This window comes from Micropterus salmoides, unplaced genomic scaffold (assembly GCF_014851395.1).
Source record: "Micropterus salmoides isolate LMB-PRFRI ecotype aquatic unplaced genomic scaffold, ASM1485139v1 Ms_hic_scaffold_1, whole genome shotgun sequence".
In the NCBI taxonomy this organism is placed as follows: domain Eukaryota; kingdom Metazoa; phylum Chordata; class Actinopteri; order Centrarchiformes; family Centrarchidae; genus Micropterus; species Micropterus salmoides.
The window spans coordinates 31,554,593-31,572,953 of record NW_024040040.1 but is presented as its reverse complement, the minus strand read 5'-3'; the positions used below and the strand labels follow the sequence as shown (position 1 = coordinate 31,572,953).

General features: G+C 40.8%; 1 protein-coding gene across 2 annotated transcripts in view; it reads right to left on the bottom strand.

The window, feature by feature from the left end:
* mpp7a (membrane protein, palmitoylated 7a (MAGUK p55 subfamily member 7)) overlaps positions 1 to 18,361 on the bottom strand; it is a 150,674-nt gene that overhangs the window by 107,082 nt on the left and 25,231 nt on the right. The window contains exons 1-2 of one of the 2 annotated variants that reach the window (XM_038723944.1): positions 12,986 to 13,092; positions 6,346 to 6,514 (exon numbers count right to left, since the gene is read on the bottom strand). In XM_038723944.1, the coding sequence (XP_038579872.1) occupies positions 6,346 to 6,382 (37 nt within the window). In that variant the 5' untranslated portion in view covers positions 6,383 to 6,514; positions 12,986 to 13,092. Of the gene's footprint in view, positions 1 to 6,345; positions 6,515 to 12,985; positions 13,093 to 18,361 lie in introns of those variants that run through there. The other variant, XM_038723941.1, reaches the window with a different exon arrangement.

Below are 18,361 nucleotides of genomic sequence, written 5' to 3'. Positions count from 1 at the left end.
CAAGGCAGTCAGGTAAAACCTATATACAGTCTGTGGTTAAAACCAACTACAACCAGTTAATTAACCACACCAAGGAGTGTCTCATTTACTGAATCAAGTACAAGGAACAACAGCACTAATGGCCACTGTTACATATGCACTATTCATGTATTTTCTTGAGAGTTTAGTTCAATAAAATGAATGTAGGCTTTCTTTTGGGAAAAAAAGCCAGTTATGACTAGAAGTAATAGCACAACCAATGGATTTTTAAAAATCAAATAAATATATTGGATGACTACTTTTACATAAACACATGACAAACGTTGATAAGAATCTGTTAAACTTGTTTTTTAATGAACTGTGACCAAAATATGTACTGAAAACTTGTAAGTGTTCTGAGGGTCAAACTATGGTATGGCATTACTGTTTGTAAATGACCTCAAATATCTCTTTCTATCTCTTTCTATACTGCAAATTCTTGTTACTTATCGTTGATAAATCTACAATAAGCTAACATTGGCTAATATATCTGCAAGCCCAATTTGTCAGTCCTGCCCTACTGGAATTACCATTATGTTGGTATGCAGACTAGAGGAGTCACTTTTTATTCTAAATTCAGATTTTTCAAACCCTGAGACAAAATTTTATATTTAATGACCTGTTTGGATTAAAAATGTATAGACTATATGCAATAGACTGTTTGAAGTAATGTGCCTTGTGATGTAGCAGAGGGCTTGACCTATTCATGTCCTGTTGATCAATCAGTAACCTAAGCCAATAAATGAAAATGCGGGACACTATTTTGGATGTATTTTGGATTCTACACCGTCACCGTCAATGGCAAAATGACCAACATAGATAAGGCTGTTTGCTGACTTTGTAAAAAGCAGCTGCCTTACTTTACATCAACAACAATTCTGACTACTCACTGGCTACTTTACAACCTCATCTGACAGCCTTTCGCCACACTCATCCTCATGAGCCATGCTAGAAGCTCGTTAAAAGGCCATTACTGACAAGATAGCAACATTTATCTGCAAGGATATGTGGCCCAGTGGCATTGTCTCGGGAGAAGGTTTTCAGGATAATCACAGAACTGGAGGCATGATATAAAATTACAAGTCACACCACAATCTCAAGACATATAGTAAAGCCGTATGACACCACAATGGAAAGTATGTAGGCAATCCTGAAGGAACAGACACTCTCTCTGACCACCAACGGACAGACATCGCTGTGGGGTGAGCGGGTGGGGGGTTACACTCAATGTCTATGAAGGTTCTCAGTCATCCAGGTAGTTTAAAATCAATAGCAACTGGACTTGGTTATAGATACCTGAAATGTATTCTAATTCATTCTAATTTGAAAAGTGACAGACAATGTATCGGCCACTACTATCTAAGAGAGATTTTAGTCCAGATGTTCGTTTAGATGTCTCCAGCTCTATATCCCCAATATCACCCCATTCTACCTCTCCCTCACAAATGCACCATTCCACCACTAAACTGCAATCACATAACTGCAGAAGCAGGGAGGAAATGGGGCTACAAGGACCAAACACCCACTCTCACTCCAGGAGGCTCACTGACCTCTAAATGGCATAAACCAGATGTTGTACAGTTTGTCTGGGGGTTTCTAATAGGAGAGTGGAGACGTTAGGAGCAATTGAGAAAGCTCCTCATACATCAAGCTGCCATTATTGTGCAACCCTCATCAAGTGATGGGTCAAGTTATTACCGAACTGACTCCAAGCATCACAGTGCCACACATCACTGCATACAGAGAAATGTTTGGATACGTATGTGGTAATGTATGCGGCAGACTGTATATTTCATTTTCACAGTTTTCCACAGGGCAAAAATGATAAACTTCTAGATCAGTGTTATTGTGTCTCTGTACATGTTCATGAGTCTCTTTAGCATAGAGGTTGATTGGACATCCTGTGATGCTGTAGGGATAGGTACAGATTTTTGGTAGGCTACAAAATAAATGCAGCAAAACACACACACACACACACCCCCCCCCCACCCACACAGTGTGAAATTTTTTTTTCCCAAAACTTGACCTTGCAGCTGATGGAGTTCAGCAGGGAGATAAATTGTGTGTAGCAGACAGAGGAGTGGGCTGGGTTTGTCTGTCTGAAGATCCCTGAGTGGGAGCTGAAATAAACTCAGAGAAGCCGAGCCAAACCGAGCGGAGGCGTACCAGTTATCGGTCCCCAACTGAGCCCACAACAAAACTCCATCATGACTGAACAGGAGGAGAAGTGAGCAAACAGCAGCCACCTGGAGGAGAGAAAACACCTGGAGAGCAGACGCATATCTTTGTTGGGGGGGTTTACATAGTGTTGAGGTTAACCTAAGTTTTGACTTATTGCCTGAGTGTCTCAGCCCTGTGAAGTGTTTGCAAAATTAAAAGCTAGTTTTCTGTCTCTTCTTGGCCACCTTTTGCTTGAATGTGAATTAATGTGTGTTTGTCTATTAGAGCCCAAGAGAAGCAGCCAACAAAATGTCACATAAATGTGTCCTTAAGCATAGGGCAGGTTTTTCTGGATGTTTAAGAATGGAGAGTACAGATTGGATACACAAAATGCTTCAAATACTAAGAGCAGGGCCAGCATAGTCAACTAAAGCCCTGTTATTAATCTGCTTCCAAACCATTTATGAAAAACCTTAAAGTCACACAGTAAAGTGAGTGCACAGTAACCCAATCACCAGGACAGCCTATCCAGCACTCCCCGTGGTCATATTTTAAGGCCAGTTATCCAACATTTTATTGTTTTTCGAGTTTATTTTCTCACTTATTGGTTTCATTTATTAGATTCTAATTCACATAGAGACCTGCTGTTTATTTGGGCTGAGACAGAGGGAGAGAAAGAAAGAGAGATGGTATGATCTTACATTTGCCCTCCATTTGTCTGCGCACGTGTTTGCTCTCCAAACACTCCGATAATGAACATTTAACTAAGATCTACACATACACACTTACACAGTCTCCTGCCCAAATCTGGTGATGAAATAGGAGAGCTGCTACTAAAGAATAGTTATATTAATGATAATATTTTCCCCATTATGTTAAAAGCCTGAGTACAGTACTTCATCTTCTGCGTGTGTGTGTTGAGGCTGGTGTTGAGGGGTCTGCAGATGGCAGGACTGCTTAAGAAAAGAAGCTAAGGTACTGGCAGGATACTGTAATGTCTCTGTAATTACTGGCAACCACCACACGTGGAGGAGGTATTGTTTGTCTCTGTAGATTTATGCTTGTCTGCTGAGGTGTATATGCCAAATCTCCAGAACAACGTAGAGGTCCTGATGTGTGGACGTTGTGTGAAGTTACTTACTTAAATGTAAGTAAGTAACTTTATTATATAGCACCTTTCAAGAGCAGGACTTCACAAAGTAATTCAAAGAAAATGAAAAAGTAGCGTCAGCCACTTCAAGCCATTAATAAAATATTGCACTGATATTAAAAATCAACAGACGCATATATTTATTTCCCAATAAAACCTATACTATACATGAGTAACAAAGTGACTATTGGCTGAATCACTATTGACATAAAGAGTCAAACATATGGTAAGTGATATATCTGGGATTAGGAGAGAGGTTACTATTGTTACTACAGGAGCCAAAACTGTACTATAATCCATACTTCATGTTGTGGCATTGTCCAGGCGTCAGGTCCTTCTGACCTAAAGTCATTAACTCAATATTAGTAATTGTGACTATAAATCTCTCACTTTTTGTTGTTGTGGCTTAGCCATTTTGGGTTTTCAGGGGAATGATTCATAAGCCTGGGTTTTTCCAATAGATCATTGGTTACTTGAACTTTTAAATATTTTTGGTATGTTGAGAATAGCAGAGAGAATGGATGAGTGTTATTAATTATGGTCCTGGAGGGGTTTGGGATCAAGTCAGGAATTGCCTTTAGACATCACAAATTTGCATTTAAATCAAAGATGACCAACATTTTGACATCCTCCCCTCAGCCACATGCTGTAGTCTTTTTTCGGTTTTAGTTTTGTTTCCTATTTTGAGTCTGTACCGAAGATCATTTTTGGAATCTGGTTTCCCTTACTGGTTAGGTAAACCCTGTTATCCCCAGTACAGATAATCAAGTAAACATGGCGTTTAATCCCCCACCATAATTATGCGTCATTGTTTATGTATAGTATCTCTCAAAAGTGAGTACACCCCTCAGATTATTGTATATATTTGACTATATCTTTTCATGTGACAACACTGAAGAAATGACACTTTGCTACAATGTAAAGTAGTGAGTCTACAGCTTGTATAATAGTGTAAATTTGCTGTCCCCTCAAAATAACACATCACACAGCCATTAATGTCTCTAACTGCTGGTAACGAAAGTGAGTACATCCCTAAGTGAAAATGTCCAAATTGGGCATAAAGATGACCTAAGCTATAAGAGGATTGCCAAGACCCCGAAACTGACCTGCAGCACGGTGGCCAAGACCATACAGTGGTTCAACAGGACAGGTTCCACTCAGAACAGGCCTCGCCATGTCGACCAAAGAAGCTGAATGCATGTGCTCAGCGTCATATCACGAGGTTGTCTTTAGGAAATAGATGTACGAGTGTTGCCAGCATTGCACCAGACACTGAATGGGGTGAGGGGTCAGCCTGTCTGTGCTAGACCATACGCTGCACACGATGATGCACAAGAAAGATCACAAACAGTTTGCTGAAGACAAGCAGACTAAGGACATGGATTACTGGAACCATGTCCTGTGGTCTGATGAGACCAAGATAAACTTATTTGGTTCAGATGGTGTCAAGGGTGTGGCGGCAACCAGGTGAGGAGTACAAAGACAAGTGTGTCTTGCCTACAGTCAAACATGGTGGTGGGAGTGCTGCCGGCACTGAGGAGCTACAGTTCATTGAGGGAACCATGAATGCCAACGTGTACTGTGACATACTGGAGCAGAGCAGCATTTTTTCCGTTTGTTTATATGTCATTCATTACAATGAATAGAACAGGGAAAAAACAAATGCTTATTGGTGCTTTCACAAGAGGACACAAGAATCTGGGAAATTGTGGCTTATAATATGTATATTGGCATCAAGTATAGATGTATAGAGTTAATATTCATTTCACTCAACTAGAATACTCTAAAAGGTTCAGAAAATTGTGTCACTTAACTGTAACGCAGCCCTTAAAACCAGGATAAGACACCGTTTAAAGTAGATCACAATATTACAGTAAATCAATCCAGCAGTAATAACAAATAAGATTTAAAACAGGATTAAATAGCAGTATAACTTAGTAATAACATCTCTTAAATCAACAGCATTATTATGATACCGCCAGTATGCTGTGTAAACAATGGAACAATGCAGGGAAGTCCCTATGCCAGGCCAGCCACAAGCATTTGTGACTTCACCAGGCCTGGAGATCAGTGACCTATCCGTTCATCTATAACGTTCATCATGTTTCACCTGCACACACACACAACTTCACAGGACCATCAAGGGGGAAGCAAAGGAGATGGGCCGGAGGAGTCTTTACGTGTTTTATTTGGAAACCTGAGCCCTTGCCGGTAATTGCCCAAAATGACTCTAATCGTAATTGACGGTCTGGCTTTCTACTTTGTCTGCACAAATTTCCAGGACGACGGGGGCTACGGTACCTCGGTTAAAAGTCTGGATGCAGAAACGCACACACTCTTTATCCATCAGAGCAGGACATAAATGTCGGTCTTGCTTTTGTCCTTTTGCTATCCTGCGCTTGCTTTGAGTCCTCTCTCTCTCTGTCTGTGTGTGTGTGTGTGTGTGTGTGTGTGTGTGTGTGTGTGTGTGTGTGTGTGTGTGTGTGTGTGTGATGATGTAGTCGGCCATTAAGCCAGACTGAGAAGAGGATAGTGTTCCTGAGGGGAGAGGTGGTGATTTCTGGCAGCTGTCTTGGTGTTGACAAGCTTCACGTGTTCCTCTATCTGACATCACACACACACACACACACACACACACACAAACCTTACAAAAGAGCAGAGAAAATTACAATACATAGTGTATAGATATAGTCTAGTACAAATTGTCATTTACATTATTTTTTGCTCTATGTTGTTAAACTGTAAATTTGCATGGTGGGAATATTTGTAATGTTGTGTTTTTCATTTGGTGGGGCACAGAATTAAATGAAAACTGACTGGTTTATTTTCCAAACACAGACCAAGCTATACTGACATTTAAAGTAAGATCCATTTTAAGGCTGGGATGACACTTAAATTAATGTTCTTCTGTTGGTGCACTGACTGGAAGTTTTGCTGGAAGAACCACATTTTATAAGTGTATTTTACTTTTTTTGTGTTTTGTGTTTCAGATTGTGTTCCTGGACACGGGTCTGTACCTGGCTCGTGGCCGGCTCCGGTGGCCAGGGCAGGCATGGCTCCTGCCGGCTGCTTCCTGGTTACCCACAGGCTGTGGAAAATGGCAGCGGGGCGTCAGAGTTGTAAGTTCCTCGGCAGCTCTCCCCAGGGACCAGCTGAATCTGAGGACAGGCTTTATGTCATAGAGCCCTGCAAGAGAACAAGATTTTAGAGCCTACTTGTCAAATGGCAGAATGGCCACATGCACATGTGTGTCAGCTACTGCGTTGCGTTTGAGTTCGTGTTATGGGATCTTGTATCTCCCCATAACCATGGATATGAATATCTACCATACTAGCAATTATGCATATTTGTGTAAGTGAGCCAACAATTGACAGTGAATGACTCACTGAGAGTGTGTGTGTGTTGACAGTATATTCATAATTGACTCTGGGTGTTTACAACCCAACACTTTTTTCCTAAACTGCTGAACATCCTGCTTTGTACAGGAGCCAACATCACCTCATCTGGCGCACACACACACACACACACACTACACACTTTATTCAGCATCCAGCGGAAACTAGGGGAACTTTATCCGCCAAGGGTAAGTAAGCAAGTGAATGCAACAGACCTGTGAAAAATCAAACAGGTGTGGAACAGTATCGCTTCGTAAATAATGGCACTCAACTGGAAAGCCAGAGAGAGTCGGAACAGGAAGAAAGGAGATGTAGAACACAAATAAAATGCCTGTGGCTCATTGAAATCTCACCCTGCAGTGGATGACCATGTGCGGACACATATACAGTAGCAAGAATAAACCACTGTGTCAACCACCACGGGAGAAAAACGGCTAATACGTCTTCATTTGGACATGACAGCCTGACAGATGTAGCCTAAGTAAAGAGCTGAGCTGTAGACTTGAGACTTTGAGTTAGACAGAAAGATGAGCACTTGATACCCATTTTAAACTTGACTGGACGAGAGGTTACTTGCTATAGATTTGACCCCATTGACATGACCTTACTTGAAACTTTCATTCAAGTCTCAAGTTTGGTAAATCCCCAGAACAAGCAAAAATAATAAGGCAGACTATGCACAGGCACATGGCTTTAATATTTAAAAATTGAACTTACTAGGAACAATGAAAATGGCTTTGAAAGCCAAATGCAGTGTTGATTTAATCTCACCTTTCAGACACCTGAAAGACTTGCATCTCAACTTACAGTTTGCTTTGAAAGACTTGGACTTTTCCCAAGAGACTTAAGGCACATTCACCCTTCCCAGGCCTGTACTCAGTCATAGCCCATCTCAATCGGTGGTGGACCACGCTGTAAAAATACTTGCAGGTAATAGTACTTACTTAAGTAATAGTATGTTAAGTATAATCAGGAAAATGTACTTAAAGAAGTCAAAGCAAAAGTACTGAATGCAGAAAGAAAAATATCCCCTGTAATGCCATACTGTTATTTATTAGACTATTATTACTCATGTATTAATGTAAAAGCAGGATTTTACTGTTGCAGTTGATTGAGGTGGAACTCATTTTGAGCTATTTTTTATCGAACAGCAACTAATCATTCATTATGGATTCATCTGCTGATTATTTTCTCCATTGATTTTTTTGTTTTGTAGAAATTTTGAAAATAGGAAGAAATGATATCACAGTGCAGAACCCAGAGTGACACCTTCACAATGTATATTTTTGTCCAACCAACAGTCCCAACATCAACATAATTAAAAATTATTTAAAGGAAGGAAAAGCAAAACTTCCCATTTGTGAAGCTGGAACCATGAAATGTTTCTACATGAAAAATGACTTAAATAATCAAAATAGTTGCCAATTAATGTCAATAGGTAGTATGTAATGTAAAGTAATGTAAATTGGTAGTTTAATTAACAAGACATCATATTTTAAAAACTTTATATGTTTTGTGCGTGGAAATAAAGATAAATGTAATGAAGTACAATATCTCTCTCTGAGATACTCTGAGGTACTGGAGTAGAAGCAGAAAGTGGCATGAAAAGAAAATACTCAGTACAAGCACTTCAAATGTGTACTTAAGTACAGTACTTGAGTTAATGTACTTATTTACAGTGGGAACCTACTGATCCATTATATGTCAGCTGTCATGTGCTGTGGCCCAGTCAAACTTACCTAAAGTGTAGAGCATTGGAAAATAAACACTAGCAGTAAGATAAGTTATATTATGTCTCTCCCATGTTGATGTAAAAACTGGCTCTGGGTGGACACTGAGTCACAGTGTGCTACAGCTGACTTAGAACAACTTGGCTGGAGACAGGGACAGACGAGACACCTGCGCCATTCCAGCTCATTGGGACCCCCGTCAATGATTAGGTGGTGTTGGCCACACACACTTGAAGTTTGAAATGCTGTGACTTCATGTCCATGTCAGCGGGCCAAAAAAAGTGGACCGGAAATTCATTGCAAATGTGTTTTCTGTAAAGCCCCCGCAGTGACAGCTACACAGGAGTGACTATTTCCTGGCATTTTGCCCCACATGTGTGTACATACACACGCAGAGGTCAAGGCTCACACCTGCCAAGACAGCAACCCATATAGCAAAATGCTACCACGCCTGACATACTGTGATATGAACTCACCTCAGGGCCTAGAAGACCCCAGGTGGAGCCTTGTGGAAAAAGCATCTAGACAATACAGTCCAGAAGATGCCTGAGTGAGCAGGTAAGCAAGACACTGAGAGCATATCAGAAAAAGAAGATTTTTCTTCTGGATTGAGACGCACAAAATATGGTGCATTCATCAAACAGCACTTAAGAAAGGATCGATTTTCCAACGAGAGAAGATCTGGGAGACAAATTTAAAACCCTGCTACTATGTCACGCCAGCACCAATTTGTAGGCCAGGTTTGTCAGTCGTTTGCATGAGCATAAATACAAAAAAACCTGGTGAAATCAGAGTTCAGTGCTGTTCAACCCTTCACATACTTCAATAAAATAGTTAAAGAAGACCAGCAGAGAAGGGCAGCGGCGCCTCGAGCTGTGACCACAAAATCTCTCCAGCAGGCCGCTTTGAACAGGGGACCTAACCTAACAGCCACTGAGCTCATGCCAAGAGAACTGACCCATGGTAAATCAGTTCAGTGTTTCACAGAGAGGGCTACAGCCCGGTTTTGTCATAAGACTTTGTGATTGGAATGACAGACTCAAGGAAAGACAAGGGACATGAATACTCGTATCCCGCGCTGTAATATCAGTCGTCCGCCTTTTGTTGCATCCAAGGGGGAATGACCACATATTCCCCAATCTGAGGAAGGATCCATCTTTCCATTTGAAGAGCTTTCTGAGGGCCAGGAAGCATGTCGCAGAGCCGGGAACACCTGGGACTTTTTTACAAGGCTCAAAAGGACCATAATAGACAGACTTAAAGAAACATTCCCCACTGTCAGAATGCTTCAGCTCACACAATATCAGATCATGGGGGGAGTGTAAAGGGACAAGTTGCCATGTGGACAAGGGATGGGATACGCTTAATTCCAATGAGATTCATTGCTCTGCCCCTGTTTTGAAGCCTGACATCTTCAAATAGTTCTGCCACCATCTAGTGGGAACTTTCACTATTGCGGGGAGTATTCAGCCTGAAAACCCAGCTCAGACCCAACCTGAAGCCAGTCTCTCTAACAAACACCTGTATGGATGTCAGGAGACACTGTCTGTGTCCAGTCAGTCTTGTTCCGAGTGTGAAACCTGAAGTCGAATCCATATTTAAAGAGAAAATAGCTCAGGTCAGGTGATGGATGGATAGGTAGAAGGATGGAAACAGAAGTGTAGAACACTGTTATTCTTCTTCTCTTTTCAAAAACAAGCCTGTCTGTCCAGCTGGCAGTGAGCACGGGTGGAGCCGTCTGAGTCCCAGCTGGATGTTGATGAAGTTAGTGACGGGAATAACAGAGTCTCGAGAATGACTGACAGTAAAAAACACCGCAAGACCTGTCATTTCTAAAGACCTATCAACAAACAGCAGGAAAAGAAACGAGGAGACAAACTTGTCATGCTCCGAAGCTTTCTCAGGGTTCACTCGGTCAAATGGTTCTGCATTCATGCTGCCTCCATCTGGACCTGGACAGGAAGTACTACAACAGGACACGGTCAACTCTGCCATTCAGCACCCCTGAAACTTCCCAGGGGTGCTACTGGGGTGTTGGGTTTTTCTGATTATCCCACATCAAGTGGCAGGAAGGCCAGCTACTGGCCAGGGTTTTTACTAGGCCACCATGCATGACACAGATCCTCTTCAGTGCATGACGGACCAAAGCCACCCCTGTCACACCTGCTCTGGTTACAGCTCAAAGGACCATTTAGCTTCAAAGCTATCCACCAGCTTCAGCAGCTGCTGATCCACTCCAACTGATGAGTTTATCTACACTGGTCCTTGGTAAGATTACTGAAGATCTATTTGGCAGCCCGTGGGACACCTGCTCAAGTTACAGATTCTGTACTGTCGCCACATTGTGAGGAGTTTGTTCTGCACATATCTCAGTCTTTTGGTAAAATGAAGGCGGTCAGGCTTTATTGTTCAATGTGCTTAACAGGTCTTTCTAATCTTGACCTGCTGCGAGAAGCTACTTCTTGTTCCCTTCTGTAAGAAATCACACTTTGTAAGGTCAGGGAATCATTGGAGATTTTGAAGATAGTGATACCGAAACGATACTGTTTTTTTTGTGTAAAAAATGAAACCTAAATTTTCTAATGTAAAAAGACTTCTTACAAGAATTCTGCCTAAATGATATAGTTCCAAACTGGCAACATATTTTTAAAGGGCACACTATCTTGTTTTTGCATGTTCTTATATGCTCATTTAAAGGAGTGGTAGCAGAAAGCACATAATAGTCAAGTTCACAAAAGAGGCGTCAAAATATGTGTGCCGGGATGCCGTTTAGAAAGAGAGAGGAGTGAGAGACAGAAGAAGAGAGGTGCACTACAGTTTTTATAGTCTTTTATGGAAAACTATGTTCTTTTACTTCAAGCCCCACCCGGTGAGCTTCAGCTTGGGTGTAATGGTATAGGGAAGCTGCGAAGACAGATTGGATGTAAAATCAATTTGTATTTCAGCTACTCTACATCACATTGGCTTGCAGGAACCACAAAATGCAAAGTCAGACAGACAGAAGTAGATAGAGTTACAGCCACATGCACACAACCATACATGACACAATCATAAGAGTATAATTGCAGTGTATCCAGCTGTGGTAAAGGCGAATACTCATTTACACACAGACGCACAGTGGAACTACATTTCAATGGGCTGTGCATAATTGCAGTGTATTAAACCATGGTCGAGGGGAATGTTCATCCACATGACATTTAGAAATTGAAATACCGTTTCAAGAAAAAGGAAGAAAATCCTCCTGATGCCAGCGCTGCAAAGGCAGCCCCTTGCCTTTTCTGTTTCTTCTGTGGAAAAACACATTGTAGAATAATGTCTTTCTCCTGCCTCGGCGCAGCGCTGCCAAAATGTCACCGCGTCGATTCCTATTAAGCATGAGGCGTGTGACGCTGGCGGGACATGGTTGTGTTTTCAGGCGTGTGCCATACGACTTCTCGTTAATCGTCGTTAGCTTTACGAGGGATTGGGGCTGCTTAAATTAAGACTCAGCGGTACCTGGCACAGCTGATGTTCCTGGAATGACTGACTGCTATGGAGGGGCAGCAATAACGACGAGCAAGAGGAAGAAGTATATGCATGCAACTAGGACACATATGGAAACAGATTAGGGGAGCAAATGTGGAATATCAATGAACACTATTAACCCATGACGAAGAAAAGTCAACAAGAATGGCTTCATGCGATGTGAGAGGTTAACAGAGAAATGGGAAAAGTGAGCGCTCTTCTCTCGGTCTCAGGTGGGATTTTTTGACAGCTCAGAATCAGCACTCTGCCACATGTTGCTCATAAGCGTCCAGTCTTTCCACATAAAATACATCTGCTTGTGTGTCTGTACATGTGTGTTGTTAGCACACACACACACACACACACACACACACACACACAGATATAAATCTGTGTTTAGGTCAACCTGTCTTTCCAGAGGCATGAAGTCATTCTCCCCTTTCAACCACCTTAACACACAACTGGCTGAAGCATTTCACTGCACTTGAAAAAAAAAATAAATAAAAACTTAATTTAAGAGAGGTCCATCTAATTTACAAGAGAAATGGAAAAGATGTTTCAGGGCAACTGATATGGAAGAATATGAGTCAGGGCACTCCAAGAAAATCAAAGGTGACATTCTTTGAGTCGCTATACTTATTGCAGAATACTACAATGAATGTCTGGTGGATGTGTCAAACTAGCTCGAAGGCTTTACAACTGCACACCTGCAGGTTAGCTGTGCACTTTCACTTGAGATTAGCCTACAATAACAGGGTTATGTACAATATTTGAACTAGAGATGTTGAAATTTAAAGCAATAAACAAAAACGGACTGCAGGTCAAAGTCACTTTGTCCTTACAATATTCATGTGACCACAAAAACGCACCAATTATAATGAAATGTTACTGCACAATTAGGAGTGAGTAGAACATCTACTTACGTAAGACAATAAAATAAGATCTGATCTAACAAAAGTCGAAGATATACTGACGCAGATCATGACAACAACAAGGAAAAGGTGCACAAAGGCTGTGCAGGGACTTACCAGGACACTTCCTTCCTGCAACAGAAACACAGTTGCACACATGCAAGCAGCTGTACTCCCATTGCACTATTACAGTGCACGCAAACTAAATCCTCCCGAACAGGAAGACACCCGCCCCACAGGTGTACCAACTCACCTGGATAGACCTGAAACTCAAGTTTATTTTCCTGCCTGAAGGCTCACAATGCTTCACCCTTTGTGTTTAGCTCACACTACAACTCAATTGTAAACAGAAAAAAAAGAGTTCACTGATTTTTACATGACTTTCCAGGAATGTACAGGATCTAAGCGTATTTTAACTTCTCTTCACAGTTGTTCATGTTGTTCATAAAAACATAATAAAAACTTTTACTTTTTTTTTTACTACATCAAACGTCAAACCATTGCTGATCGTATCATACTACAATAAACTGATCAAACATATTGCATAATACAATTTTCATTTCATATTCCACAACTTCCCTGACTTTTCTGTCTGGTATACACCTGTAATTCCAGAAATATTGTGGGTAAACAAAAATTATTATTGAAAAAAATTTATGATTCATTACTTTTACTTTTTATTTGTTTTAACACTCAACACAGATATCATGTTACTCACTGTACTTATAGTGCAGTAGCCTTTCTAAATGTAGTGACAACAACTGACCACTAGATGGCTCAATCAGCTCACTTATTATCTCCAGTCTCCACATTGTATATGGGAAACCATTGTGGAAAGTAGCAGACAGCTTTTTGTGTGTGTGTGTGTGTATTTGTGCGCAACTGTATGTGTGTGTTTGTCTCTGTCCTCATCCTGACCTAAGATATGCCTCAGGGTGCCAGTAAAGATGGGCACCAGTAATCTCATCCACTGCCTGCCAGGGCCCCATTATTGCTAAAACCAAAGAGGGGCCCACTCAGGCTGCCAGCGGGCTGCCACACAGAAACACACATAAAAACACAACAGTCTGTTCTGTATTTGGTGGTTTTGTAATGTCGTGCTGCAAACAGACACAGAAAATTACAATATCTATTATAAAATTATATCATGATACAGTTTGACAAACAAACAAATTTGCATACCTTTTTGTCATATCAACACCTCCACAATTCTCAGTTTCGTCTTCTTTCTCACTGACGTGAAATGTTTTAATGAGCACCATTCCAAATTTTGTCAATTCCACCGTTCCACCATTTAGGAGACTCAGGTCGAATCTCACCTACCTAACAGAAGATAATGTATCTCAAGAGACTTCTTGTTTAAATAAGATATATGGCAATATGAATAAATCAATAAATCATGCACAGCATCATTTGTAAAATAACATTTGACGAGGACAGTGCAAAATATTAAACACCTTTTTCACAGACGACACTGAAACATGTCAAAGTAGAAAAAGCTCAGGTTTAAATAATACAATTAATGATAGCTGATTCCACTGTTCGTGCTGGCTTACTGGGACATTTAAATAAAACAGATATTATATTATAGATATTTTATTATTAGTAACACTTGTGCTTTTTGTACTACGACAAGTCAAAATGTCTGCTGTGGAAAGGGCTAATGGAAACTGCAATGACGGTAACAACACATTGACTGTTAGCTCCCAAATTAAAAAACAAAAACAAACAAAGAATCACAAATATTTAATAAACACTGTACTTATATGTTCACCTCCCAGAGCAGGCACATACAATAAAGATGCCACATATACTACTGATACTACACATAGGAACACATGTTTAAAGGAGTTACCTTGGGCTCAAAAAACTGTGATGTGTTTTTAAAAAAATAAAAAGATTACTCATAAAGATAAGTAATGCTTAGCTGCTTCATTGTACTCTCAGCTACTTCCTTGTCTTAACATGTCTCCCACCTCTTTTTCCTCCTCCCATCCCTGCTCCTGGTTCCCATGCAGACACAACAGCTCTTTGTCTCTCTCTGTCCTATTAACAGGGAGGAGACCACCGTCACTATCAGTCGCCACTCACACATTCTACTGTCTCCATGGACTGGTGGCGCAGGGAACAGAGGAACAAAACACACTTTGCTTAATCAAGAAATATCATTGATGTGAGTGCTTTACTGCTTTACTTAAGCCCCGCAGGAGCCAATGTGCCTGGATTAAATTGTATTTATTTATAGGGAGGGAGAGGCCAATGCATTAATCCTCTACACAAACATTTTATATATGTACTCTGTAACTCCACCTTCCACTGAAATTAATTAGATGATGACGGATTTTCAGATGAGTGATTTGAGCTGCAAATAGCAATGCACCTGCAATAAGAGGCACAGAGAGGCAGAGACAGCAGGTAGCCATAAGCCTCACTAATCTGCAAGTCCTTCTAAATGCCAGTGTTGCTGGGTTACCTACATGCTCACCAGATATTACTGGCATGAATTACTCTACCTGGAGCGCTCGGGCAGGGGCAGGAGTAAAACACATAGAAACGGAAAGAGACAGCTGGTTTGACAAACGAACAGATGGACAGATGGGATAAAAAAGATAAGAAAGCAGTGATGCAACAGAAACAGAGGCCGAGTCTACACGCTTCTTCTATATTAAGGGGTGGAACATCAATACTGATGCACACCTCAAACGGCTCACTGGCACCTGACCTCAGAGATCTTGCAGTTTTTACATTTTCTCCAAAAACTGCAACAGGTTACAGGAAATTCTCTCACTCAAACACATCTCAAAATAAAAACAGTGCTCTAGGTCAGGCTATTGAACAGAGCTTTTTGTACAAATAAAATTCAACTGAAAATGAACTACAATATAATAGGCCTACAGCTCAGTGTTTCCCACAAAATGACAGTGTAACTGTGGCAGGGACAGGGGGTATATTTGTATATTTTATTTGAACTGAATGTTCGGCACTAAATAAACACTTTCGGTGTTCGGCCTAATAAGTCAACAGACCAAAGAAACTTTACCGAACAATTACGTTGACATGTCGGCAGTGTGGAAGCATTTTAAAGATGTAAAAATCACTGTTTGCAGACACTGTTCTGCTGAATTGTCTCCTAGCACATCCACTCCATCTGTGGCTGACTTCTTAGGACAGGCAACAAACAGTCTGACCCGCTTTGAGTGTTTCTGTCACTCGTTTCTGAGAAGGCGATAAAACTAGCCGCACCTAAATTTGGAGTGCACACGTATTTAAGTCTTTACGGTAAATTCACTGAAACGGACCAGAGCGAGCTGACAGGCAGGTTAGAGACTTTATCCTGTCAGTTTCTCTCTTTACAAAGACAAGTGTTGCAGTATGAGAGTCCTACCTGAAGATAGGCTGTGAAGTCTTCTTGTCACGCGATACGAGAAACACATACAACATTACTTATTAAATTGGGTCGGACTTGATGAATTTAGCGCGATGATATACATGACAATGTCCGGTTTTCAAAATAAGGTGTTTATACAGTATGGAAATAAGATTAATTGGATTATATTCACAGAAAGTATAAAACATATTACATGTGTCCATTGAAAGTAAACGGACACTTACTTTACCGGACCCTCTCAGGCATCAGACCCACCCACCACAGTCTCTCCAAACCTATGGGAAACACTGAGTAAAAAGCACATGTTGACTATTTAATTTAATAAATGGAAATAATGTGAATGTACTTGTTCGGTGTTTAATTTTATAAAAATAAAAAATAAAAATTTCATTATATTCGGTTTCGGCCATTTTCCTATTTCTAGCAGGTCACTTCTTATCTCACCATTTTAATTCTACATAATTAATCCACTTTATTTCAGCTTTTACTCATAAACTACTTTAATCTGCTCACCTTGCTTTTCCGTTCAGACACACACCACACACCAACACTGCTGTCTCTCTCTGTTCGTGTCTACTCTGTTGATTTTAATCATCAGCAGTATGTTTCATAAAGTTGCCCAAAAAACACAACTCACATATTGATTTTTTTCACCTGCGATTCATGCGTTTTCATGACAGCTGGTGAGGCATGTGTGTTGTTACTGACAAACCCTATCAAAATCAACATGGTACTGACTGACATCAGCAATAACGGATGTGTTCACTGTTGCTTTACCTGGTCTGTGGTTATAAAATATCCACAATGTCCACATCTTCTAATGTAATATCAGTTAGTTTCTTTCTCTCTCTGTTCCTCTGCAAAGTGCTAAAATAGGTCACCAAATATAGCCGGACTCTCAGTGAGGTGCAGAGAGGTAGTGTGTGTGCCATGACATCATTACGATGATGAATGATGATTAATTCAATTAATGAAAACAAGTACAGTTTGGAAAAATTGTTGCCATCTGTGGGCAGGCCTACATGTACCCTGATCCAGACCTTTCTCCACCTACAGTATGTTCAAACTGTTTGGTGCTGCTGTCCGTTAAGCATGCACGTTCACGTGGTAGGTGCGTGAGCACCAGTGCACATTCAAAAATGTCAACTGTAGTTCAAACTCCCCTTGATTTTATTGCCCATACACAGGTCTATTACTCCTCTCTGATCTTTAATATAACAAAAAGGTTTATGGAATATTCATCATCAATATTTGGATACTTAACATATAAACTGAATAGTTAGTTAGTATTCAATGAAATAAGATGGAACAGCTCCATACATTAATTGAATAAACAACCTTTTGGTCATTACCGGTATGGTGTTTTTTTGTTTTGTTTTTTAAATTGTACAGCTTTTTGCACATCTTTATCAGGGAATGTCAACAAATCTGGATCTGAATTTATAATCATACCGGGCTGTTGAGGTAGCAATGAAGGTGAGAGACAGGGAGGAACAACAAGTTGTAGACTACCTGGGTAGATGTTGTGTACTCCACAACCATCTCTGATCCCCAGGGAGTCAGTCAAGAGCGAGTGAGTACACTGATCCATTTGCACTGGTACCCTTACTAGTCAGCTGTGAGTTTGGGATCATGGTACAGTACACATGTTTAAGGCGACCACAAAGATAGTTTACTGTTAAAGGGTGTTCGCCTGCTTTTGGTGGACCGGTGTGCACAGGATCGGATATATGACAGCCCCAGTCACTGCTTATGGACGATCAAGCTGAAAACCGACTGATTCTGGTCACCAGCCAATCGATCAGTGCATCTCTAGTTTACACACATGCACGGCTGCTGTGTGTGTTTACAGGAAAAGTTAACATCGCTGCAGTGGGACGTGAGAATATTAACAGATAACGGAAACAGCCGGTCGAAGGATATAGAGTGAGAGAAGAGAGAAAGAAACAATCGGAATAAAGGGTTAAAGAAAATAGAATGTCAGGTAAGTAAAGACAGATAAGAAAGAGAAAAAGACAGAGAGAGAGGAAAAACTGGTGAAATCTACCATAAGTCCTTACAAGCCGTGTACCTAACCACCACATGGGGTTTGGCCCACTTTGTGA